The sequence below is a fragment of the Ovis canadensis genome, chromosome 5 (genome assembly GCF_042477335.2).
Source record: "Ovis canadensis isolate MfBH-ARS-UI-01 breed Bighorn chromosome 5, ARS-UI_OviCan_v2, whole genome shotgun sequence".
NCBI lineage: Eukaryota > Metazoa > Chordata > Mammalia > Artiodactyla > Bovidae > Ovis > Ovis canadensis.
Genome location: NC_091249.1, coordinates 31,181,008 through 31,205,395, shown reverse-complemented (window position 1 = coordinate 31,205,395; position 24,388 = coordinate 31,181,008). Strand labels below are relative to the sequence as shown.

General features: G+C 50.0%; 1 protein-coding gene and 1 long non-coding RNA gene across 6 annotated transcripts in view; one reads left to right on the top strand and one right to left on the bottom strand.

Moving 5' to 3' along the window:
- Positions 1 to 24,388, bottom strand: part of RFX2 (regulatory factor X2) — a 90,650-nt gene that overhangs the window by 11,137 nt on the left and 55,125 nt on the right. For 3 of the 5 annotated variants that reach the window (XM_069591368.1, XM_069591370.1, XM_069591367.1), the window contains exons 5-11: positions 23,868 to 24,129; positions 10,057 to 10,131; positions 5,025 to 5,206; positions 3,707 to 3,826; positions 1,498 to 1,613; positions 455 to 573; positions 56 to 165 (exon numbers count right to left, since the gene is read on the bottom strand). In XM_069591368.1, the coding sequence (XP_069447469.1) occupies positions 56 to 165; positions 455 to 573; positions 1,498 to 1,613; positions 3,707 to 3,826; positions 5,025 to 5,206; positions 10,057 to 10,131; positions 23,868 to 24,129 (984 nt within the window). The remainder of the gene's footprint in view (positions 1 to 55; positions 166 to 454; positions 574 to 1,497; positions 1,614 to 3,706; positions 3,827 to 5,024; positions 5,207 to 10,056; positions 10,132 to 23,867; positions 24,130 to 24,388) is intronic. The other 2 variants (XM_069591371.1, XM_069591369.1) reach the window with 1 other exon arrangement.
- LOC138441022 (uncharacterized) lies at positions 2,522 to 6,032 on the top strand. The gene is made up of 3 exons (XR_011257204.1): positions 2,522 to 2,727; positions 4,094 to 4,193; positions 5,195 to 6,032. It is a non-coding gene; the product is annotated as an uncharacterized lncRNA (long non-coding RNA).

Below are 24,388 nucleotides of genomic sequence, written 5' to 3'. Positions count from 1 at the left end.
GTAAACCCGGGCCAGTGAAGAAAGCCACGTCTGGGGGCCGAGGGGCAGGCAGTACCTGGCGGGTAGAGAGGTGGGACCATCGCTAGAGGATTTAGAATTCCAGAAGGAGAGCCACAGCTTCTCAATGTAGTGGAACTGGAGGTTCATGACGACGTCTAAAGTGGCCTAGGAGTAAACGCACTGGTTAAACACATCCATGTGCGCAGGTGTCTGTCGTCAGAACATACTGGCAAGCAGCCGGGCTGCAGTGGGGTCTTTCCAAACCCAGAGAGAACATGAGAAGGGATGGGGTGAACAAAGGGAGAGTCCATCTGCTCCTCGGCCACAGGGAGGGAGGCTGGCGCTGTCTGCTCCCTGTCGCCCACCAGGGACACCCAGGGATACTCTGGCGCTGGCCCCATGCAGCTGAGGGAGGCGCCCACCGGAGCCCCGGGGCCGGGCTTGGGGCAGTCACCTCACAGTGCCGCCGGTAGGCCAGTTGGAGGGCCCTGACGTCATGCAGCGTGACGCTCTCCTGTAGCAGGACACTACCCAGGTCGGGCGCCGGGAACTCGGGGAAGACGTGGGACACATCTGGGGGAGGAAGGTGGGGATCAGCAGGGCTGAGGACGGCGTGCAAGAGCTGCTGCCAGGCCGGCGAGCTGGGGACGCTGGTGGGATGTGCTAATGGCCCCACCGCAGCCCCAAGGATGGAGTCCTGGCTTCCCTCTCTGCCACACCACCTTTAAGCTTTGGTTTTCTCAGATTCAGGGTGGGGACGACTTTGTCAGCTCCTGGTGATGTTAAGTACACATGCACACCACACACACACACACACACACACACTCACACAAAGGAGGGGAGGAGGCCTAGCACACAGCAGGCTCTCCATTCCCACCAGCAAGGGGGCAGCCGGTGGGCTGGGGTGAGAGCCTCTCCAGGAGGCCCTAACTCGGGAGGGTTCTGTTGGGGCTCAAGCATGCACTGAAGTGCACAGAGCACCCCGTGTCTTCAGGTGTGTGTGCACCTCCCGCGGCTGCCCTGGGAAGTGGGCTGAGTCAAGACGCTTTCTTTTTGCTCCGGAGCAGTGACTGTTTGGGCTGGGGAGGGACCCTCCCAGGGAAGAGGAGGGGAGAGGCCAGGCTGCCCTGTGTCGGGGCCCCCAGGAGGGGCCAGGCTGAGGGGTCAGACCCAAAGTACATCTAGTCTTCTTTCCGATGGGCATTTCATTTTATTTACTTATTTTTTTCTGATGGTCACTTTACTCCATTTTGGGGGGGTTAATATCCACTAATATGGGAGGCACATGCTGATAATTCAAAAACCTCAGCAATTCCACAAAGGAGGTCTACTCGAACTTGAAAAGGTGGCAGGAAAGCTGTCTGAAGTAGCCCTTTAGATGCTGCTGGTGCCGAAACCCACCCCAGAGGTGCTGAGTGGCTCCGGAGCCTTCCCAACAGGCCCTGTGCCGGGGTGGGTGTAGGGGCGGAGGCATGGGTGGGGGTGGGGGTGGCTCACCGATGTACTGCTGGTGGTGCTGGCTCTGGGCAGCCATAGCCTGCTCGGGTGTGCTGTGCAGGCTGCTATGCGAGCCGCTCTCCCCAAGGCTGTCCGTCTTCTGGGCTGGCCGGTACCTGGCAGGGAACACATGAGCCACCATGAGGCCCCAACGGCACTCCCCAGAAGGGGCCGGAGGACTGGACAGGATTTGGTTTGGAGAGGGTGTGTAATTTTTTAAAACTTGTGGTCAAATAGAACACACAAAATTTACCATTGGGACCACTTTCAAATGCACAGCTCAGCAGCATTAAGTCCATTCACACCGCTGGGCAACCATCCCCACTATCCATCTCCAGAACTTTCGCATGTCCTCACACTGAAACGCTGTCTCCTTTAAACACTCACTCCCCATCCCCTCCCCCAGCCTCTGGCCCCGTCTACTGCCTGTCTCCGTGGATCTGACTCTAGGGACCGCCTGCGCGTGGAAAAGACAGTGTGTCCTTCTGTGTCTGGCTTCTCTTCTTGAGCATCACGTCCTCAGGGTTCATCAATGCTGTATCAGGGCTCAGAATCCCCTCCCTTTTTAGGGCTGCATACTACTCCACCATGTGATTGGACCACATTTGTTCGTCCATCATCTGTTGATGGACCCCTGGGTTGCATTTATATGTATATATTCTAATAATTCTCTCTTAGAAGACAAGTGAACTTCTTTACATAGGGTCCCAAACGTTTATATGGTCTCGAAGCAAATTCTGAGACTTTGTTTTGCCCTCAGCCAGAAAGCAGTGGACAACCTGTCTAGGCAGCAAACTGAGAAACTAACAGAGACAGGCTTCCCAGGGTAACTGTCTGGAGCCCAGATGAACAAGGGGGATCCAGCTTGAGGTAGGAGTTCCTTTCCTTGTGGGACATGGGGCCAGGCTCGCTGGGAGGCGGGAGGATGTGGCTCAGATGTGCGTGGCCCTCCTGACCGGGGGATGGGCTCCCCATGCCAACGGCACAAGCCTGTCACCGTGAAACATGCGTCTAAATTCTCCAGGTGCTCTCAGGGGCCTGAACCCCACAAAGGAAGCTGGACCCCTTTTCTGGGGAAAACCAGGAACAGGAAGGACTGCTGGTTCCGGAGAACATTCTGGACTCCCTCCCGTGACCTCCATGTAGTTGGGAGTCACTGGGACCCCTTAAGCAGCTAAAACAGGGTGTCAGCCATGCAGCTCAACGAAGGCACGAAGGTGCCAAGTGGAGGTGAGTGGGGTGCGCCCCTGCCCTGGAGCTGAGTAGACTCTGGAAAGGGGCTTGGGACACAGCGGGGCAGAGGGGTGACTGGAAGGGGCCAGGGAGGTGACATTCCAGTGGGGCCCTGAACCAGGTATTTCCAACTTGGGTGGTGAGAGGGCCATTTCTACCACCTGTTTTGAAATATAGTTTGATCCCCACCTGGCCACATCTGTTCCTTCATGCCTGGTGTGTAATGACTTTCATGCACACAGACAGAGCTGAAGACACCCCATAGACAGTGTCTGCCTGCAAAGCCGGGGGTATGTGCTCTCTGTCCCTTTACAGAAAAACTGCTGATTCCTGCTTTAAAAGGCGAGTAGGTGTGTGATGCATAGAGTACATTCCCAAAAATGACCAGGCCTTTCCAGCCATCAGACCCAAAGGTCAGGAAGAAGCAGCGACTTCAGTGTACAAGCCTCTTTTTCCTGCTTCTGGGGCTGTGTTCAATGTTCTTTCTTTCTTTGTAGACAGGGAGGAAAAATGCAAGATTGTGATTCTAACTCTAGGGCACTATGCAAAGGCGAAAACAAAGGACAAAGTAAAACAGAGCAGTGGTTGCTGGAGGCTGACGGGGAGGAGCGCAACAGGAGGAGCGGCATGAGCCTTCGGGGCAGTGAAACTATTCTGTATGGTCCTATGATGGTGGATGCATCTCATTACAACTCTGTCCAAACTCACAGGATGTACACACATGGAGTGAACCCTAACGTCAGCTGGGGACCCGGTGTGACAAAGATAGATCTGTGCGGGTTCACCGACCATAACAAAGGCCGGGCATCGGAGGGGCCTGCTGGCCTCACTCCATGCCAAGCGGAAGCAAAAGGCTGATCTTCATCCACCTCCAGGATGTGGTCAATGGCCCGGAGGCCCCCTCCGTCTACTGCCCCCAGTGGAACTCACAGGCGGGCTGGCCAGTCCCCAGGCTGGCCTGAGGCAGCTCACCCACCTGGGCTTCTGATGCACCGGCTGCTGCCGCATGGCCATGTACTGCGTGTCCTCCTGCAGCCGGTTCAGGGGCGAGTCTGGCTTCAGGCGGATCCCGTAGTAATGGTACTTGGAGTTGCCCCTGGGAACCGAACATCTGGGTCAGCTCTCCCCGCAGGGGTCCTGAACCACGAGACCGGGGTCCTGAACCACGAGACCGGGGCTCTGTCCCGGCCTCCTCCCTGGGCTCTTGGGGCCCATGTTCCCTGGACCGTGTGGGGAGTGTTCACAGACCGGTCCGTGGTCAGAGAAGTTCAGGAAATTCTGTAGACTTTGCTCTCCGGGAGATTCTACCTTAGTTTATTATGGGGGAAATGATGATCAAAGGGTTTTGAACAATTTCCTTAAGGAGACAGGTCAGAAGGGACGCCTAGGAGGGAACAGACATGTGGCCTGCAGACACCCTGTTTCCCGAGCTGCCATGTCTCCCGAGCCGGAAATGTGGGCAGGTAGGTGGAATCTGCGCCCCTCCCACATGAAGTGTGAGTGGAACCAGTGCTGAGAGGCGCATAGCGGGGACTGAGCCCCCATCTTGAGGCAGCACCCAGGACCCTGGGAAGGTGGAGGCCCCGGAAGCCTTCTGGAAAGGCCCAGGGTAGTGGTGGTCACGTCCCTGAAACCAGGGCCCAGCTGCCCCTCCTCCCCCCATCCATTCATGATTTGTAAGAATCTCCTCTGTCAAGGATCCCAAGGTGGCAGAGAGCTCTCCAGGATGCCAGTTTCACAAAGGCTGCAGGTGAGCCCTCCACCTACCCTGGCAGGCTGCAGGCCACAGGCCAAGGCCCGCAGGGTGGCCTCACACATGGGCCAGCCCCTGCTCTGAGCATAGCAAGGCTGTATTTTTCTAGCAGGAGGACCTGATTGCTCTTGTGGGGTAAGTTTCCTGCTCATGATAGCCGCTGGCTGCTGTCACCCAAGGGCAGCCCTCAGTGGGCCAGTCCAGGCTCAGCAAAAAGCATCAAGACACGGTGATTCCCACTCTGTTAGACAACCTGGAGGCTGCTGTTTAAAAAGTTGGTTACTATGAAAAATTTCAAATGGAGAAAGAGAGCTGAGGGGAAGCCTGTGTCCTGTCCCCAGGAGATGAGTGACCACTCCCCCTCCCCACGGGGGTTGGCCTGGCTGCTACCCATTCAGACCAAGTCCAGGTACACCTGGAGCTGTGGACATCAGGTGTGTGGAGAGGACGGTGCCTCGCCTTCTCTGAAAGCTGGGTGTCTGGATAAGGGAAGGGGGTGGGCAGGCAGGTCAGGGGCTGCCAGCCTCCCCCAGGGACCCACCTGGTGCCCAGCCGCCGCGTCCGCAGGCCCATGAACACGGAGCGGATTAGCTTCCCAAAGGAGGCGGCGTTCACCGGGTCCAGCTTGTGCTCCTGACAGTGCCGCAGGTAGTGGTTGTAGAGTGAACTTCTGGGGAGACTCACGCCCTCCGCGGTCTCGTAATTATCCAGGAGCCACTGCAGCTGGACGGAGAAAACACGCCCGATGCTGACACGGACCCACTGGGACCATCGCACGTCACAGGCTGGCCCACCTCGAACATGACCCGGAGACCCACGGCTACTGTCACCAATTCGGGGTCAAGAGACCTGGGCACACCCATGAATCAGTAGCTTCTGTTTACTCATTTATTCCCTCTATTTCTAGCCAGACTTTCAGGTTCCCTGACTTAATTTATAAAAACCTGAACGTGATGGAGACCTTAGGACATGTCTTCATCATCACTGAAAGCCCCCCAGGTCCCGCACACCAAACGTTTCCTAAACCCTTGGGGACAGAGATCATCTGATGCCAAGAGAAAGACGGACGAAGGCGAGCTCGACGGTGCATCAGCACGGTGCCCAGGGTAAGGGAACATCACCGATGTCCCTGTACTCACAACCCAGAAAGAGAAAGAGAGAGAGAGAGGAAGACAAATGGCCAAGTCTTGTGCTCAGGTTGGGGGACGGTCTACAGGCTCCATGAAGGCAGAGCCTCACCTGCCGCCTGAGCAAGCACCGCAGGGTATATGCAGGCACACTGCCGGATGCGGCGACCTGGCGTCATCCCCACCCACTGAGCATCACTCATCAGTGACACTACACGACCAGGAGGCCCAGTTTCCTCCCTACACAGCTCTGCCTCACCCACGGCAAACCCACTGCTGGCGTCCCAGCACCCTCATGCAAGCACAGTGAGAGGGTGACAGGATCACCTTTTGGTTCTGGGTGATTCTGCGCCATTTTCTCTGCCAATATTTGCATGATTTCTAAGTCAGTAGCAAATAAAGAGAATCTTTTCCAGGAAAAAGTACGTTTTTAGCCACATTTGTGATCTGTCCAGATTGCACTCCTGTTGATGATACGGTCAAATCCCTTGTTTAATGAGGAAAGCCACAGAACCCAACATCCGCGCTGGCTCTGGGCTCCCTGGTGGCACAGGACCCCCGAACACATGTGCTCCTAACCTACAAATAGGGGGCAGGGGCTGGATGACCAGACTTGCCCACCCACCCAGCGCCTCTGTCCTTCAGGATATTTTTTCCACTCTTGGGAGCAAACGCTCCTGACTGTGGCTCCTGAGCCACCCTCACTCTGTTCATATAATTCAGCTTTGCATCTATCCATCTATCCACCCGGGGTTCCCAGGTGGCACTAGTGGTAGAAAATCTGCCTGTCAATGCAGAAGACGCAAGATTCGCCAGTTAGATCCCTGGATTGGGAAGATCCTCAGGAATAGGAAATGGCAACCCAGTTCAGTGTACTTGCCTGGAAAATTCCATGGACAGAGGAGCCTGGCGGGCTACAGTTCATGGGGTCACAAAGAGTCAGACACAACTGAAGTGACTGAGCCCACACATTTATCCACCCACCTGTCCTGGGTGGTGGGGATACAACTGTGATCAAAATAGACAAAAGCCCCCCGCCCTGTGGAAGCGCCCATTCTCATTGGAGGATCGACCCACAAAAAATAAGTAAAATGCTCAAAATGAGAGCTGGTGCTGTTATGAGTAAAATCCAGGAGAGGGAGCTGGGAGCTGGAGGGATGGGGCAGTGGGGAGGAGCTGAGGGAATGAGTTGAGGGAAGGTGTCCCAGGCGGAGGGTACAGCGTATGCAAAGGCCCTGGGGCAGGACTGTGCCTGGTGTGTTGCAGGAACAGTGGGGAGGTCCAGGTGGCTGAAGCAGAATGAGTAAGGGGGAGAGAGGGAGAAAGGGAGGGCAGGGAGGGGATGGGGCAGGTCGTGCAGGGCCTTCTTGGCCACGGGGAGGCCTCGGGTTTTTACTCTAAGGAGGCGGGAGCCCTGGAAGTCTGTGTGCATAGGAAGGGTGGGGCCTGACCCAGGTTTTTAGCAGGACCACTCTGGCAGCTGCCATGAGAAGGGCCTGGAAGCTGAGCAATGCCTGGCTAGCAGGCCTCTGCTACAATGTCCGGGAGATTTGGGGGCTGGGGGTGGGGTGAGAGGCTGTGGCCGTGGTGGGAGGGGTGGGAGGAGTCGTCCGATTCCGGGTGGTTCTGAAGGGGCACTCCTGGAGCACTGGGTGTGGCTGCAGGAAGAGGGAAGGCAAGGTAGAGCCCCCAGCAGGACCTCGCTGTCCTAGGTGAGCTGGGAAGATGGCGGGAGGCGAGGCGGGTGTGGGCTTCGGGTGGGGTTCAGGTTCCAGCCCTGAACACCTGTGTGGTACTGCTCCTCCAGGCAGGCAGGCACCTTGGATACTTGAGGATGCAGCTGAGGGGAGTGGTGAGGGGGTTTCAGAGACTCCAGAACACAGCAGTCCAACCTCAACCACCGCTGGAGGCATTTGCCACGTGACCTGGAGCAGCTTCTGGGCAGAGGACCAACCCCGAGAGTTGCCAGTTCCAGCCCAGCCCCACCCCGGACTGCAGGGCATGGCCCTGTCACGGTGCCACTACTGAAGGTTAAATCATTTTTTACGACATGTGTTTCTTGATTAAAAAAACAAAGTCATATAATCTGAATGATTCACCTAAAAGCGGGTCCTTCTCCGAGGGGAGGAATAGTAGATTATGCAGTAGGCCAAGGTCATTTCTGCAGGGACCCAAGACTGGGGCCTTCTCCAGACAGACTGGGGGACAGCAGAGGGGCAGCCCTGGGGCGTGGTGTGTGCCTGGCAAGTGTGGCTACACCCAGAGGCCGCAGACACCCTGGCGGGCTATGGTGTCTCCATCCCCAGAGCCTCCTTCTTCCAAAACAGCTGTTCTTCGTTTCCTGCCACCAAATTACTGCTCCTCCCCGTTTCAGAGATGCCTTGGGGCCCACTTTCTCTCTCGGGGGTTCCCACACCAAGCCAGAAGGTCCCTTCAACCCACACACCCCCTTGTCCAAGCCCCCAGGGCAGTCTGGGGAGCTCAGGTGACCCTGATGTCGGAATGGGTCTGGAAGCACAGGCCAGCCTTCTCGGGGCCCGGGCATCTCACTGCCCCGCACCAGGCTCGTCTGCCCGGGCATGGGGACTGCGGTCGGTGGCGCCCTTGTCAACTGTCTCCAGTGAGCATGGCCGGGGAGGACCACGAAAGGCTCTCCGTGCAGGACACACAGCCGCCGGGCTCCAGGCCACACCTCAGCTCTCTCCTGGTTCTCCCGGCCCAGACAAGCTCCTGGCGGTTTTCCACCAGTGAGCGCGCGGGGTCACTCTTTCCAGAGACCTCATTCCTCTTCTCTTTGAGTCGCCATGCCCCAGATCCTACTTCTCAAGCTCCCGATGGAAGAAAAGACTCAACAAGCCAGCAAGCAGAAAACGGACACAGAGAGGTTCTTCCTGCTCGCAGTTGAAACTCAGGAACGGATGCTAGTCTGGGGGAAGGAGCCAAGGCAAGCCCACCTTCCAGAGAGAAGTGTCAGAAAGTCAGAGGCAGCCCTGCGGCCAGAGACAGGGCGTCTGCGTTTCGCAGAGACATTGTAAATTTCCCGGGGCCACGCCCACCCAGCCTTCCTCACGCCTCTCCGCGCGCTGGGCGTCGCACGCGGTGCCGCTGCTGCGCTGTCCGCTCCAGAGCTGAAGAGCCCTGGTCCCAGAGCAGAGAATGTGTCCTGACGACTTTCTACTCTCTGCTTGGAGTCTAAGGCTGCTTTTCCTCTGGCGTTCAGCTTGGGGGCGGCAGCTTCTGGCCACGCCTGTGCCCTGCCCCTCCACAAACCCAGAAGGTCTGGATCTTTCCCTAGTGGGTGGGGCTTCTGCCTCTCCCCACCCCCCCACCCCCCCCGCCCCGGCCTGAACAGTATCCTTTGAACTTAAGCCAGTATGAAAGTGGGGCTGGGTCACATTTGGGGTCGGGGTTGACTAATGGGGATTTCTTCTCTTTGATGTTTTAATTCTCCAAGGAACGTCCAATCCCAAGCCAAGTGCCTGAGAAAAGATGCCCAAAGCCCGTTCTGACTGCTGCCACTTGTCCGTCCTTCAGAATGCTGAACCAATCTCCAGTGAAGTTAAAGCTGAATTCAGAGCGTTTAGGTAAAGGGAACAGGGAGGAGCTTGGGGGAGACTGGCGCTTTCCCTCCTCAGCTGTCCCTGGCAGCTGCGCCTCTGGGCTGTCACCCTCCCCTGCCCCCGTCCTGCCCAGAAAAGCCAATGGGAGGCAAGACCGTTTTCGCCATCCTGGCCTGGAACCTGTGATTACAGTGTCCCCAACAGAGAAGGGTCTTATGCAGCTAAAATCAGTAGGATTTAGTTGATTTACCCTTTCTCAAATTACCTTTTTTTTTTTGGCCACACTGTGTTAGATCTATTTCCCTGACGAGGGATTGAACCCATGATGCACTGGGAGTCTGCAGTCTTAGCCACTGGACAGCCAGGGAAGTCCTTCCAATTACCAATTTGTTTTGTTTTGTTTTGTTTTTTTCCCAAAGAGCTAATCACAGAATTAGCCAAGAACCTTTATGGCAGCCCCCATAAAATCCGGTATCATTCTTTGCTGGTGGCTTGAGTATGAATTTATTACAATGCTATCCTCTGCCAGGCCTGGTGGGCAGGATGTTAGGTACACTAAGCAGTTTAATCCCTGTCCCACCAGGAGAGGGATTCTCCTCTCACAAAGGGAGAGTCTATCTTGATTTCCTTTTGCTGTAGAAGGATATTCTTGCTGAACTCTAGGTTGGCTTCCCCCTTCCCCTTTTTGGCACTTTAAAGGTGTCAACTCATTGTTTTCTTTCTTTTTTTTTTTTGGGCCTCACGGCACAGCTTGCCAGATCTCAGTTCTGGGATCAGGGATTGAACCTGTGGTCATGGCCACCAGGGAACGCCCTGTTTGATTTTAAAAATGCCTATGTAGGTAACAGGCAGAGCAGGGCAGACCAGCAGGTCGACGCACACTTACATGGCTGTTGAGTAAACCGCTTTTGTGAGAGGTGATCCCTTCGCTTTTTTGGAGGTTTTCAATCGCCATTTCAAGCTAAAGAAAATGTGCGCAGAAACAAAACAAAACGGGGAAAAAAAAAAAAAGGAAATCAGATAGTTAGCATCAGCCAAGATTTGTTTGTATTAATATCCAAACAAAGATCCGCGTGCTTATGGAACAGAAACCAGGCTGGACACAGGCAGGGGATGGGTTAGGTGAGGAATGGATTGTGAGGGGGTAGTGAAGCCTTGGCCCGGAGTGTTACTTCATCACATGCAAAGGTGCCCAGAGCCCATCAGACAACAGCAGCAGGTGGGGTCCTCCCGTCTACACGGGCCGGTCTACATGGGTAGCCAAATTTTAACGAGTTTGCATGTGAGCACGCACAACAGGAGGACTTAGTGGCTGTGTAAGTTCAAGTTTAAGCGAAGTCAGCATAATAACCGCCTGCTGCTCCCCACACTCGTCAAGTGCGCTGGGAGACTCAGAGGATCACTGACGGTGGGGACAGTTTGTGGCGCTGGTTTACAGGTCAGCCTGTCATGCTGCAATCCCCAGGGTCTCCTGGCTGCAGGCTTTGGGAGAACACCAAGAGGCCACGACCCCAGCCCTGCCATCAGGGGGCACAGGTTCCTGGGGTCACAGAGGTGGGACCGACTGGCGGGGAGTCATGTGCAGCTTACAAGGGGGGGCCTTCCTGGGAGAGGGCTTCTGAAATAGAATCTCAGGCCTCTCAGAGGTGTGGGCTGAGGGGCCACAGCAGGTCTGTGCAAAGGAAGAGACACCTGGTCATGTGTGGCAACCCCATCTGAGCCCAACTGTTTTTTAAATTTATTTTTTATTTTAATTTTGGTTGCACTGGGTCTTTGTCGCTGTGAGCAGGCTTTCTCTAGTTACGGAGAGCAGGGGCTACTCTCTAATTGTGGTATACAGGCTTGGTTGCCGCGAGGCATATGGGATCTTCCTGGACCAGGGATTGAACCACTGTCCCCTGCCTTGCAAGGTAGACTTTTAATCATTGGACCACCAGGGAAGCCCCTGAGCCCAACTCTTTCATGGAAAATGCAAACATGAGCTCTGCTGGAAGAAATGACCCTTCAGGACCCAGGGGAGGCAAAGACCACAGAGATGCTTCTGTAAAAAGCAGGCCCAGCGCATTCAGAAAGTCCAGGTGGACCAGTTCCTGGAGCCGTGTTCAGGAACCAGGGGCTTCCGCTTCACCCACCACCTCTTCTGACCATGGCTGAGAATGTCCATTCTCACCACTGCTATTTGACATTGTACTGGAAGTTCTAGCCAGGGCCATAGAAATAAAAGGAAATCGGAAATAAAAGGCATCTGCATGGAAGAGGAAGAAGCAAAACCACCTCTGTTTTCAGACAGCATGATCTTAAATATGGAAAATTCTGAAGGAGCCACAGAAAAAACTATCAGCACCAGAGCTGCAAGATACAAGATGCATATACAAAAATCAATTATTTTAAGCAATGAACGATATGAAAATGAAATGAGGAAAACAGTCCTATTTGAAACAGTATCAAAGAGAATAAAATACCTAGAATATGTTTCACCAAGGAGGTGAAATAACTGTACACTGAAAAAGCTATGAAATGTTTCAAGAACTTAAAGACGATCAGAACAAATAAAGACATCCTATGTTCATGGACTGGAAGACTTACTATTAAGAGGGTAATCCTCTCCTAACTGATCTATAGGCGCAATGCAATCTCTATCAAAATTCTCTACACAGCTTCCAGGTGCCTTCTCAAAAGGATAAGTTGATCTTAAAATTCATATGGCATTGCAGGGGACCCCAAGTGTCAAAACAGTCTTGAAAAAGAAGTACCAAGTTGGAAGACTCACAAGTCCTCATTTCAAAATTGATTACAAAGTCAGTAACCAAAGTAGTGCAGTACCAGAACAGGACAGACACAGAGAACAATGGGATGGAATTGAGAGTCCAGAAATAAACCCTTGCATCCAGGGTCAATTGATTTTCAACAAGGGTGTTCAGACCAGTCAATAGAGAAAGAAGACACTTTTCAACAAATGGTGGTGGGATAAATAGATAGCCTCGTGCAAAAGAATGAAGAGGGACCCTCGATTCACAGCATATACGAAAATCAGTTCAAAATGGATCAAAGGACTCCATGTAAGAGCTAAAACAACAAAACCCTTAGAGGAAAACCTGAAGTAATCATGTAAAATAAGGTTATTTCCATGACTTTGGATTTGGGAATTGATTCTTAGATATGACACCAAAAGTAAAATTTAAAAGTAAAAACTTTTAAAAAGATAAATTGGATTTCATCAAAATTAAAAACTTTTGTACATCAAAGAACACTATCAAGACAGTGAAAAGACAACCCACGGAATGGAGGAACATATTTGCAAATCATCTGTCTAATCAGGGCCTATATCCAGAATATTATAAAGAACTCTCACAACTCAAAAACAAAATGACAAGATGACCTAGTTAGAAAATGGGCAAAAGTCTAGAATAGATATGTCTCTAATGAGCACATTAAAAAGACGCTCAACATCAACAGTCATTAGGGAAATACAAACCAAACCACAATGAGGTACTACTTTATACCCACGAGGATGGTTAGTAAAAGAAATAAGAAAAATATTAATGACAAGTGTTGGCAAGGATGGGGAGGAATTGGGAACCCTTGTCCATTGCTGGTGGGAATGCAAAATGGTTCAGCCACTGTGGTAGACATTCGGTTAAGCCACATGACCCAGCAATGCCATTCAGTTCAGTTCAGTTCAGTCGCTCAGTCGTGTCCGACCCTTTGCGACCCCATGAATCGCAGCAATGCCATTAGACCCAAGATAACTGAAAACAAGTGTTCTAATAAAAACTTGTCCATAGTAGTGTTATTCATAATGACAAAGAAAGCAGAAAAATGAAATGTCAGGCACCGATGAATGGATAAACAAGACATGGTCCACACACGCAACAGAATATTATTCATGCCCCCAGAGGAGTGAGGTGCTGACACATGTTACAACGCAGACGAGCCTTGAAAACATGATGCTCAGTGCAAGAAGCCAGACACAGAAGGCCACATGGGAGGGCTTCACATGTGAGGGCTTCACGTGTGAGGGCTTCCGTTTGTCCAGAACAGGTGAATCCATGGAGACAGAAGGCAGATCAGTTTAGTTGCCAGGGGCTGGGGGAGGAAGGAATGGGGTGGGGGTGGGGGGTGACTCCTAACTGGTGCAGGTTGCTGAGAATGTTCTGGAACTCGATAGGGTAATGGTTACACAACATTGTAAAAATGTACCAAATGCCACTGGTTTGTACCCTTTTACATAATTAAAATGGGGCATTTTTATGTTCTGTGAAATTTACCCCAATAAAAACTATATAATTAAAAAAACCTTTAGTCTCACTTGCAATTTGAATGAATCTTTTTACTCACATGCCTTTGTTAACACTGTACACCGGTCACTTGGAAAATATTGGTTCACCAAATTTGCAGATCTTCCAAATACTGACACATTTCATCAAACAATATCAAAAACATCCAGTCATTTCAGCAAGATACCAGTTTTCCAAAATTCAATTTTTTTTATAGAACATATTGGCAATAAAATCTGTCAGTTGTTTCCCTGGATGTGTCAGGCTCACAGACGTTCATTTTTGAGAAAATGCGGGCAAGATCTGCAAGTCTGAATAATCATAATTTGTCTGTCATCCTTTCAAGGAAAAACAGCATTTCATGTGTTCATAGACTGCAGCCTGCCAGGCTCCACTGTCCATGGGGATTCTCCAGGCAAGAATGCTGGAGTGGGTTGCCATGTGCTACCCCTGGAGATCTTCCCAACCTGAGGATTGAACCCAGGTCTCCCACACTGAAGGCAGATTCTTTACCGAATGGGCCACCAGAGCTCCTCTCTAGTTGCGGTTCGAGGGCTTCTCATTTCAGTGGCTTTTCCTACTGCAGAGCACAGGCTCTAAGGTGCACAGGCTTCAGCAGTTTCGACTTGTGGGCTCTAGAGTGCAGGCTCAGTAAGCAGTTGTGGCACACAGGCATGTGGCATCTTCCCAGACCAGGGATTGAATCTGTGTCCCCTGCATTGGCAGGTCGATTCTTAACCACTGGACCATCTGGGAAGCCCATGAAAACAATTTAGATCGCATGGAGCACCTGAGAGGGTGCCAGACATACGTAAGACTGACTGCGAAAAGGCGTGGAGTTCTGAGTATTGTGGAAAAGAATACAAATGAACATTTGCTGTGTAAGGCCATCCTCAAACCCCTCTAGCTAGTAAACAGGGTCTGAACAAGCCCACTGATATTATACACTAAATTAACTTGATTCACAGTGGAACCTCCCAAGGTGTTCACTGCATTTTAAAATTAAGACATCTGGGACACTTCTGAAGGTCGTGAAGTTCAAGAAAACATCCCTCCTTCCCCAAGTTCCGATGGAGAGGTTGGTGCCCTGGAGTTAGGACGGAAGGCACAGCGCAGTGCATCCAGCAGAGGGCGCTGCGGTGCCACCTCCCAGTCCCGAGCAGCACCCAACCAGCTAGCATCCTTGGAAAAGGAGAGTCGGGGCAGGGAGTCGGGGTGCAGGGGTTAGTGGGGGGAGGGTGGGGGGGGTGAGTGACAGGGGAGGCTTGCTTACAAACCTGGCCCAGGGATTCTCACTGCACAAGTACAAAAGGCTTGCTCAGTCCTCTCAGGGGCTGGAAAAGTTAGTGTTTAAAGTGGAAATTAATTTTATACTCCACTGGAGTTTAATTCTTATTGTTAATTTTTTTTTAAAATCAAAGTGGTACCTGCACATGTCCAACATGTAAGGAAGAGCCAAAGATGGACATAGAGGTGCCCTATTTCCACCCCAGGGCTAGGCTGCTGCTGCTGCTAAGTGACTTCAGTCATGTCCAATTCTGTGCGACCCCATAGATGGCAGCCCACCAGGCTCCCCTATCCCTGGGATTCTCCAGGCAAGAACACTGGAGTGGGTTGCCATTTCCTTCTCCAATGCATGAAAGTGGAAAGTGAAAGTGAAGTCACTCAGTCGTGTCCAACAAGGCAGCTTTCCTTAAAATCATTTCTGTTTTCTGAACTTTTTGAGGATTCCTTTACATCTTGGTATTATGTATAACATGGATGCATGTTATACATATATATTATACATATATTATGTATGTGTATATAACTATGTATATTATGTATATATAATACACATATACAACATATATATACATGTTATACATATATATATATATATACACAAATACATATTTCTTGACTTACCAGGAGTTTTACCTTTATTTCTTTTAAGATTTTTTTTTGATGTGGACCTTTTTTGTTTTTTTAACGTCTTTACTGAATTTGATACAATATTGCTTCTGTTTTATGTTTTGTCTTTTTGGCTGAAAGGCATGTGGAATCTTAGCTCCCCAACCAGGGGTTGAACCTGCAGCCCCCGCATTGGAAGGCAAAGTGTAAGCCACCGGACCACCAGGGAAGTCCTCCATCTTTATTTTTGATCGGGCACAGTGCAGCCCTTATTCCTTTTCCTTGGCGATTTAATTTCACTGGCTTCCACTGCAAGAATTATTAGCAGAATGCCTGCGGAAAAGGGTACACACATGTCATGCTTTAGGGGTTCTGGAGAAAGGTGGGGAGACAATGCTTAAGGACTTATGATCAAAGATACAGTGTCTCAAGAACTTAATGTAATAGCAGAGAGCAGATAAGTTTTCAGTTCAGTTCAGTTCAGCGCTCAGTTGTGTCTGACTCTTTGTGACCCCATGAACCGCAGCACGCCAGGCCTCCCTGTCCATCATCAACTCCCGGAGTTCACCCAAACCCATGTCCATCGAGTCAGTGATGCCATCCAACCATCTCAACCTCTGTCGTCCCCTTCTCCAAGGATCACCCAGGTGGCTCAGTGGTAAAGAATCCACCTGCCAATACAGGAGACGCAGGCTTGATCCCCAGGTCAGGAAGATCCCTGGAGAATGAACTGGCAAGCCACTCCAGTATTCTTGCCTGGAGAATCCCATGGTCAGAGGAGCCTGGACGGCTACAATCCATGGGGTGGCAAAGAGACGGACATGACTGAGCACCTGAGCATACACGCACACCTATACTGAAATTTAGTCTAGCATTTTAAAAATTCCTTTCCTGTTTAATCCTGGCAAGGTTTTGCCTGACATAAGGACTAGACTCATGTCTTCTAAGGGAGGGTGAAAGTTACTTCTCCTTTGAGTTCAATAGCGTCCGCCCAAATGGTCATTCCATCCATAACATAGTAATCTCATTAAAATGACCTGAGAGACCAAGATCACCCCTGCAAAGGGCCAGCAATGACCAGTATCTCAAGCCTGGATCTGGCTGTGCCTTGTGGCATGTGGGATCTCAGTTCCCCGACCAGGGATGGAACCCAGACCTCCTGCGTCGGTAGTGCAGAGTCTTAGCCACTGGAGCCCCAGGGAAGTCTAAGTAGTCATTTCTAAAGGCTAACAAACATGTTTAGCTCTTTTTGTAGTTCCTAGAACTTAAAATATTGTAGTTCTACTTCTTAATTCATCAATTAAACTTAAAAAAATTTTTTTTTAGTTTGGAAATAACTCCAGACTTAAAAAAAGGTGCAAAAAGAGCACAAAGCTTTCCTATAGGCCCTTCAGCCAGCCTCCCCAAATGGTCACTGACCTCATTGACCCAATGGCCTCCCCAAGACCTGGAAACTAGCCCCCACTCAACACTATTAACCAATCAGAAGCCCCATCTGTGGACCAGGAGCCAATCAGGGGTCACACACTGTGGATATTTGCATACGGAGCCATGAAAGAAAGCAAGAACACAAGGAAAAGATGAAGGAAATTAGAAAGAGGCTTTTATTGAGTGGTGACCCATGTATCCCTTGACGAATGATGAATGGGTTTGTGTCACTCTGAACAGGATGATGACTTCTCTGGAAAATTAACTGAGACTTTTTAGAATAAGTGCCAGAGTTTCCAGTAGCACTCTTTAATTTTGTCACTTAAAGCAGAACAAAGACAAAATTTCAGGTAGATCTTTCAAAGGGATACTGCTTCCCTCTTTGCAAAGAAATGTGCAAAACCAAATTCAAAAGTGACAATATCGTTAGATGTTTGTCAAAACCCATGGAACGTACAACACAAAGAGGGAGCCCTAATGTCAACCAGGGGCTTTAGTTAATAAAAATAAGGTGTCACTATTGGCTCAGTGGCTGTAACAAATGCACCAAACTTGGTAAGATGTTAATGATAAGGAGAACTCTTGGGTATGGGGTGGGGAATTATGGGAACTCTCTGGTTTAGGTTCAATTTTGAGCATTACTTTGCTAGTGTGTGAGAGGAATGCAATTGTGTGGTAGTTTGAGCATTCTTTGGCATTGCCTTTCTTTGGGATTGGAATGAAAACTGACTTTTCCCAGTCCTGTGGCCACTGCTGAGTTTTCCAGATTTGTTGGCATATTGAGTGCAGCGCTTTCACAGCATCATCTTTTAGGATTTGAAAGAGCTCAATTGGAATTCCATCACCTCCACCAGCTTTGTTCATAGTGCTGCTTCCTAAGGCCCATTTGATTCTCATTCCAGGATGTCTGGCTCTAGGTGAGTGATCACACCATCATGGTTATCTGGGTCATGAAGATCTTTTTTGTACAGTTCTTCTGTGTATTCTTGCCACCTCTTAATATCTTCTGTTTCTGTTAGGTCCATACCATTTCTGTCCTTTATTATGCTCATCTTTGCATGAAATGTTCCCTTGGTATCTCTGATTTTCTTGAAGAGATCTCTAGTCTTTCCCATTCTGTTGTTTTCCTCTATTTCTTTGCACTGATCGCTGAAGAAGGCTTTCTTATCTCTCCTTGCTATTCTTTGGAACTCGGTGTTCAGATAGGTATATCTTTCCTTTTCTCCTTTGCCTTTAGCTTCTCTTCTTTTCACAGCTATTTGTAAGGCTTCCTCAGACAACCATTTTGCTAGCAAAGTAATGCTCAAAATTCTCCCAGCCAGGCTTCAACAGTACATGAACCATGAACTTCAAGATGTTCAAGCTGGATTTAGAAAAGGTAGAGGAACCAGAGATCAAATTGCTAACATCTGCTGGATCATCCAAAAAGCAAGAGAGTTCCAGAAAAACATCTACTTTTGCTTTATTGATTACACCAAAGCCTTTGACTGTATGAATCACAACAAACCATGGAAAATTCTTAAAGAGATGGGAATACCAGACCATCTGACCTGCCTCCTAAGAAATCTGTATGCAGGTCAAGAAGCAACAGTGAACTGGACGTGGAACAACAGACTGGTTCCAAACTGGGAAAGGAGTACGTCAAGGCTGTATATTGTCACCCTGCTTATTTAACTTATATGCAGAGTACATCATGAGAAATGCTGGGCTAGACTGAAGCACAAGCTGGAGTCAAGATTGCTGGGAGAAATATCAATAACCTTAGACACACAGATGACACAATCCTTATGGCAGAAAGTGAAGAAGAACTAAAGAGCCTCTTGATGAAAGTGAAAGAAGAGAATGAAAAAATTGGCTTAAAACTCAACATTCAGAAAACTAAGATCATGGCCTCTGGTCCCATCACTTCAGAGCAAATAGATACAGAAACAATGGAAATAGTGAGAGACTTTATTTGGGGGGGGCTCTAAAATCACTGCAGATGGTGACTGCAGCCATGAAATTAAGACACTTGCTCCTTGGAAGAAAAACTATGACCAACCTAGACAGCATATTAAAAAGCACAAACATTACTTTGCCAACAAAGGTCCATCTAGTCAAAGCTATAGTTTTTCCAGTAGTTATGTATGGATGTGAGAGTTGGACCATAAAGAAAGCTGAGTGCCAAAGAATTGATGCTTTTGAACCGTGGTGTTGGAGAAGACTCTTTTGAACAGTGGTGTTGGAGAAAACTCGCAAGGAGATCCAACCATATTCATTAGAAGGATTGATGCTGAAGCTGAAACTCCAACACTTTGGCCACCTGATGCTAAGAACCGACTCACTAGAAAAGACCCTGATACTTGGAAAAATTGAAGGCAGGAGGAGAATGGGACAACAGAGGATGAGATGGTTGGACGGTATCACTGATGCAATGGACATGAGTTTGAGTAGGGTCTGGGAGTTGGTGATGGACAGGGAAGCCTGGGGTGCTGCATTCCATTGGGTCACAAAGAGTTGGATATGACTGAGCGACTGAACTGAACTAGCTTTTTCTATAAACCTAAAATTTCTCTTAAAAAGTCTTGTAAACAGATAAAAAGTGATGATGGATTATTTATTTATTTATTCATTCATTTATTGTTTTGGTTGATTGCATGATCTTAGTTCCTTGACCAGGGATCAAACCCACTTCACTTGCAGTGGAAGCACTGAGTCTTAACTGCTGGACTGCCAGGGAAGTCTCATGATGAATATTTTAGAGAAAAAAATGGATGTGCTTTTGCTGGCAAAATGTTTCTTGTGGTATTTTGACAAAGGTCTGTCCAGAGGGAAAGGTAGCCTCTAGCAAAAGCCCAGTAGGCATGTGAGCTTGCCGTCAAGATATCCCGATCTTCCCTGAAAACACAGGCTACAGAGAAGAGCTGTTTTGCAGCTGCTGAGCCACTGTGAGCTGTGAGGCCACGTGGCTGGTGCACCAGCCCCGTGGGCCACCAGGAAGGGCGCCATGAGAATGGAAGGGCCTGCGTGGGAAGCCAGGCCAGACGCAAGGAGGTGTGGATGGGCTCTCATCAGTCTTTCTGAGCATAGATGGAAGCCAGTCCCTTACAGACACAGCTGCTTGCAGTGACTGTGTGGCGGTTTTCTCGCAGAGCTGGACGGAGGCTGTGAGGTCTGGCTCCTTTATGCCCACGCGTGCAGGTGCTCAGAGCCAGGATGTTTGCTGGGGTCCTGAATGCAAGAGCTGAGTCTCTGATGACTCAGACAAGAAACTCCTAGGATTTCTAGTGGCACATCTCAGACACATCTGCTGTAGGCTGCACACTGCAGAAATTGAATCTGTCGTCCCAAGGCCCCAGATACTGCAACTAAAATATATATATTCTTTTTCATATTGTTTTCCATTCGGGTTTATCAAAGGATACTGAATATAGTTCCCTGTGCTGTACAGTAGGACAGTGTTGTTTATCTATTTTATGTATAGTGGTTTATATCTGCTAATCCCAGACTCCTAATTTATCCCTCCCCCACCCACTTTCCCCTTTGGTAACCATAACTTTGTTTTCTGTGTCTGGGAATCTGTTTTGTAAATAAATTCATTTGTAACATATTTTAGATTCTACATACTGTTGTTGTTCAGTCGCTAAGTTGTGCCCAACTCTTTGTGACCCCATGGACTGCAGCACGCCAGGCTTCTGTGTCCTTCACGGTCTGAGTTTTCTTGAACACATGTGCATTGAGTTGATGATGTCATCCAACAATTTCATCCTCTGTTGACCCTTTCTCCTCCTGCCCTCAGTCTTTCCCTGAGGAAAAATCTTTCTCCTGCTCTCAATCAGGGTCTTTTCCAATGAGTTGGCTCTTTGAATCACGTGGCCAAAGGACTGGAGCTTCAGCTTCAGCATCAGTCCTTCCAATGAATATTCAGAGTTGATTTCCTTTAGGACTGACTGGTTTGATCTCCTTGTAGCAAGGGACTCTCGAGAGTCTTCTCTGGCACCACAATTCAAAAGCATTAATTCTTCAGTGTTTAGCTTTCTTTATGGTCCAATTATCACATCTATACATGACTACTGGGAAAACCAAAGCTCTGACTAGACTGACCTTTGTTGGCAAAGTAATGCTTTTTAATACACTGTCTCAGTTTGTCAGTTTTCCTTCCAAGGAGCAAGAACCTTTTAATTTCATGGTTACAGTCACTGTTCGCAGTGATTTTGGAGCTCAAGAAAATAAAATCAGTCCTGGAAGAGCAGGGTAGAGTGTCAAAATATAGACTGTCCATGGATTTCCAATCAATTAAAAAACTTGAAACCCAGATATCAGACCACAGTGACTGGGCAGCCCAGGGTCTGAGCTGCCTTTGTTTGTGGTAGGGTGGTGTGGACCACAGAGAACATCACGACCTATGATTGCAGTTGGTCTGTGACCTGTGACCCTAGTTTATTCACTAGTATGAGTCGAATGCAGTTTGCTGATGTGGAGGCATCATGTCTGTGAGGAACATTCCCTACTGACAGCAACTCCATGCTCACGTCTGCCAGCCAGTCCTCTGACAGTGTGCTGAGGGCCCTGCAGGGGGCAGGCGGGGAGGCACAGGCTGCTGGTGCCCCGGGATGGCGGGGCGGGCAGTGCCCACAGCCTGGCTCTAGGGAGCAGGTGGGGAGGCACAGGCTGCTGGTGCCCCGGGATGGTGGGGCGGGCGGCACCCACTGCCTGGCTCTAGAGGGCATGTGGGGAGGCACAGGCTGTCGGTGCCCCGGGATGGCGGGGAGGGCAGTGCCCATACTCTGGACATAGAAAGGAGAGGCCAGCAAGACTTGGGGAGCCTCTGATATCACGGTGACCCTGAAACACATCAGGATTGAGAGAATAGGGATGAGGTTAGAGCATCCTCTTCTACTGAAAATTAGGCCTCCACAGAAACAGGAAGGTATTTTTTAATTGACCCATTATATCAATAGTCTAAAGAAGAAAAAGCACAGGATTGTATCGATGAAAAGAAAGCATTTGGCAAAACTCAACATCCAATTATGATAAAGACTCTCAGCAAACTGGGAATAGCAGGAAACTTCCTCAACCTGAAAAAGGGCATTGTGAAAACCCTACAGGTAACATCACTTGAGGATGAAAGACTGAAGCTTTTCCCTGAGGGATATCCACCCTCACTACTCATATGCAACATTGTACAGGACGTCCTGGGCTTCCCAGGTGGCGCTAGTGGTAAAGAACCCACCTGCCAATGCAGGAGACATAAGACATGGGTTCGATACCTGGGTCGGGGAGATCCCCTGGAGGATGGCACAGCAACCCACTCCACTATTCTTGCCTGGAGAAGCCCATAGACAGGGGAGCCTGGTGGGCTACAGCCCATAGCATCGGAAAGAGGGGGACATGACTGAAGTGAACTAGCACGCACAGGATGTTCTAGCCAGTGCAGCAAGGCAAGAAAAAGAAATAAAAGTCATCCAGATTGGAAAGGGGGAAATAAAACTGTTCCTATTTGCAGACCACAAAAGACTCTTAGAACTAAAAAGTGAGTTTGCTAAAGTCTCAGGAGGCAAAGTCAAGAGCCAAAATCAACTATATTTTCATACATTAGCAGTGAAGAGTTGGAAATTAAAAATCAATACCACTTACAATAGCTCCAAACCCAAAAGATACTTAAAGATGTCAATTCTCTCCAAGCTGATATAGAGCTTTAAGGCTATTTAATCACTTAATAGCTTAAGGCTATTTAATCTCACTAGGAATTTTTTTGTAAATATAGATAAGCTGATCTAAAATTTATATAGAACTTGTAAGAGAATAAAAAACACTTTATAGACTGGGAAAGAATATTTGCAAATCACAAATCTGGCAGGGGACTTGAATCCAGAATACACAAACAATTCTCAAAATTAACAGTAAGAAAACAGACAACACAGTTAAAATAATAATAAACTTTAACTGACACATCCCCAGAGAATATATATATATGAGAGGCAAAGCCCATGAATGGGTTCTCACCATCACTAGTGATTATGAAATGCGAATTACAACCACCGTGAGATACCACCGCACACTGATGAAAATGGCTAAAACAGAAGATGCTGACGACACCTGAGAACGAAAGATGCTGGCGACAAGGTGGACGAGAGGAGCTCACACCTGGCTGGGGGAGGAACTCGGACTGCGCAGGAAAGCATGGGTGGTTCTGGATAGAGTTAAACATGTACTTACCATAGGAGCAAGCAACCCCACTTGTAGGCACTGATTAACCCCAGAGAAAGCAAAACTTGTGTCTGTGCATGTGAGTACTTCTAGCTGCTTTATTCAAAATCAGGAAAAGCTGGAAAACCCAGGTGGCCCTCGGCCGGCGAAAGGATGAATGAGCTTTCGGGTAAAGGAAGACGACTGAGGAACAGGAGGGAGCCGGTGACTCACACGGTAACTGGCCAGGCTCTCCAGGATCCACACTGGGGGAAAGGAGCTGGCCACAGTGGGGGTCTTGGGGGTGATCCCGCCGACCGAAACAAAACTGCGGCGACGGAGGACAGACCGACGGGTGACAGGGCTCATGGGTGAGAGGAGGGTGTCACTACCAAGAAGTACTCAGGGAATTCCGGGGGCAACGCCACCATGCCGTATTCTGAGGTAGAGACAGGCACCCGAGTCTGTGTGCGTCAGAAGTTCTCTCTGTGCACCCAAGCGGGTCACTCTATTCTGTGCTAATTTTAAAAATTAGAGTAAGTATGGGACATAGGGTTTTCAAAGCAGATACATTTCCAAAGCAAATGAGCCACGGTTGGGGCAGGGGCAAGGGGTGCCCATATAGCTCTGCTTTGGTTCAGCCCAGTTCCGCAGGGAAGGGCCGATCTCCACCTCCTAGAGGCTGACGATGATGACCGTGGTCATGGTGGAACACCAGCACCAGTAGCGTCCGCCAGCTCGCAACATCGCTCCCAGCAGCTGCCTGGCTATCCACTCTGTCTTTACCAAGGGAGGACCCCAGGTTCACAGAGGGGGGCACCTGTCTGAGCCTGGTGGGGCCCAACGCCCGTGGTCCCAGCTGCCTTCTACTCACCATCCTGCTGCTTTTGGGTGTTTAACCTGCCCCCTCCAGAGCCCGGGATGTACATACCGTAGCTGGCGACGAGCGGGACGTGTGGGCCAGGGTGTGCCTGGTGCCGTCCATCCCCCCGTGGATAAGGTAGGCTCCCGCGCTGGAGACGATGGGACTGCCCCCGACATCCATGGTGATGCCCACCATGCTGTGGGAGGGGACTGCGGACGGGGAGGAGCCTGCCACGGTCACCTGGGCACCGCCTGGGGCCTCAAAGTAGGACGCGGCGCTGCTGGGGGCGTACATCTGAGGCTCGGGGTTGTAGGCGTAGGCCGTCCGCCTGGTGGAGAGGGAAAAGGCGTCATGTCAATGCTGGGGCCCAGGGCACCGAGCGCATGGCTAAGTCAGCCACGGACTGTCAACACAGCCAAGTTCACAGCCAGGGTCTCAGAAAGCACGTGGAATCCCAGCTGACACAACTGGTCATTTAGAAACCGCAGGTGCAAACTGCCCGCGGGGGCCCCCTGGGGGCATGGGGCGGGACTGCACCCGACCCTGGTTACGGGAGGGCTACCCTGGGATAAGATGATGTAAAGTCA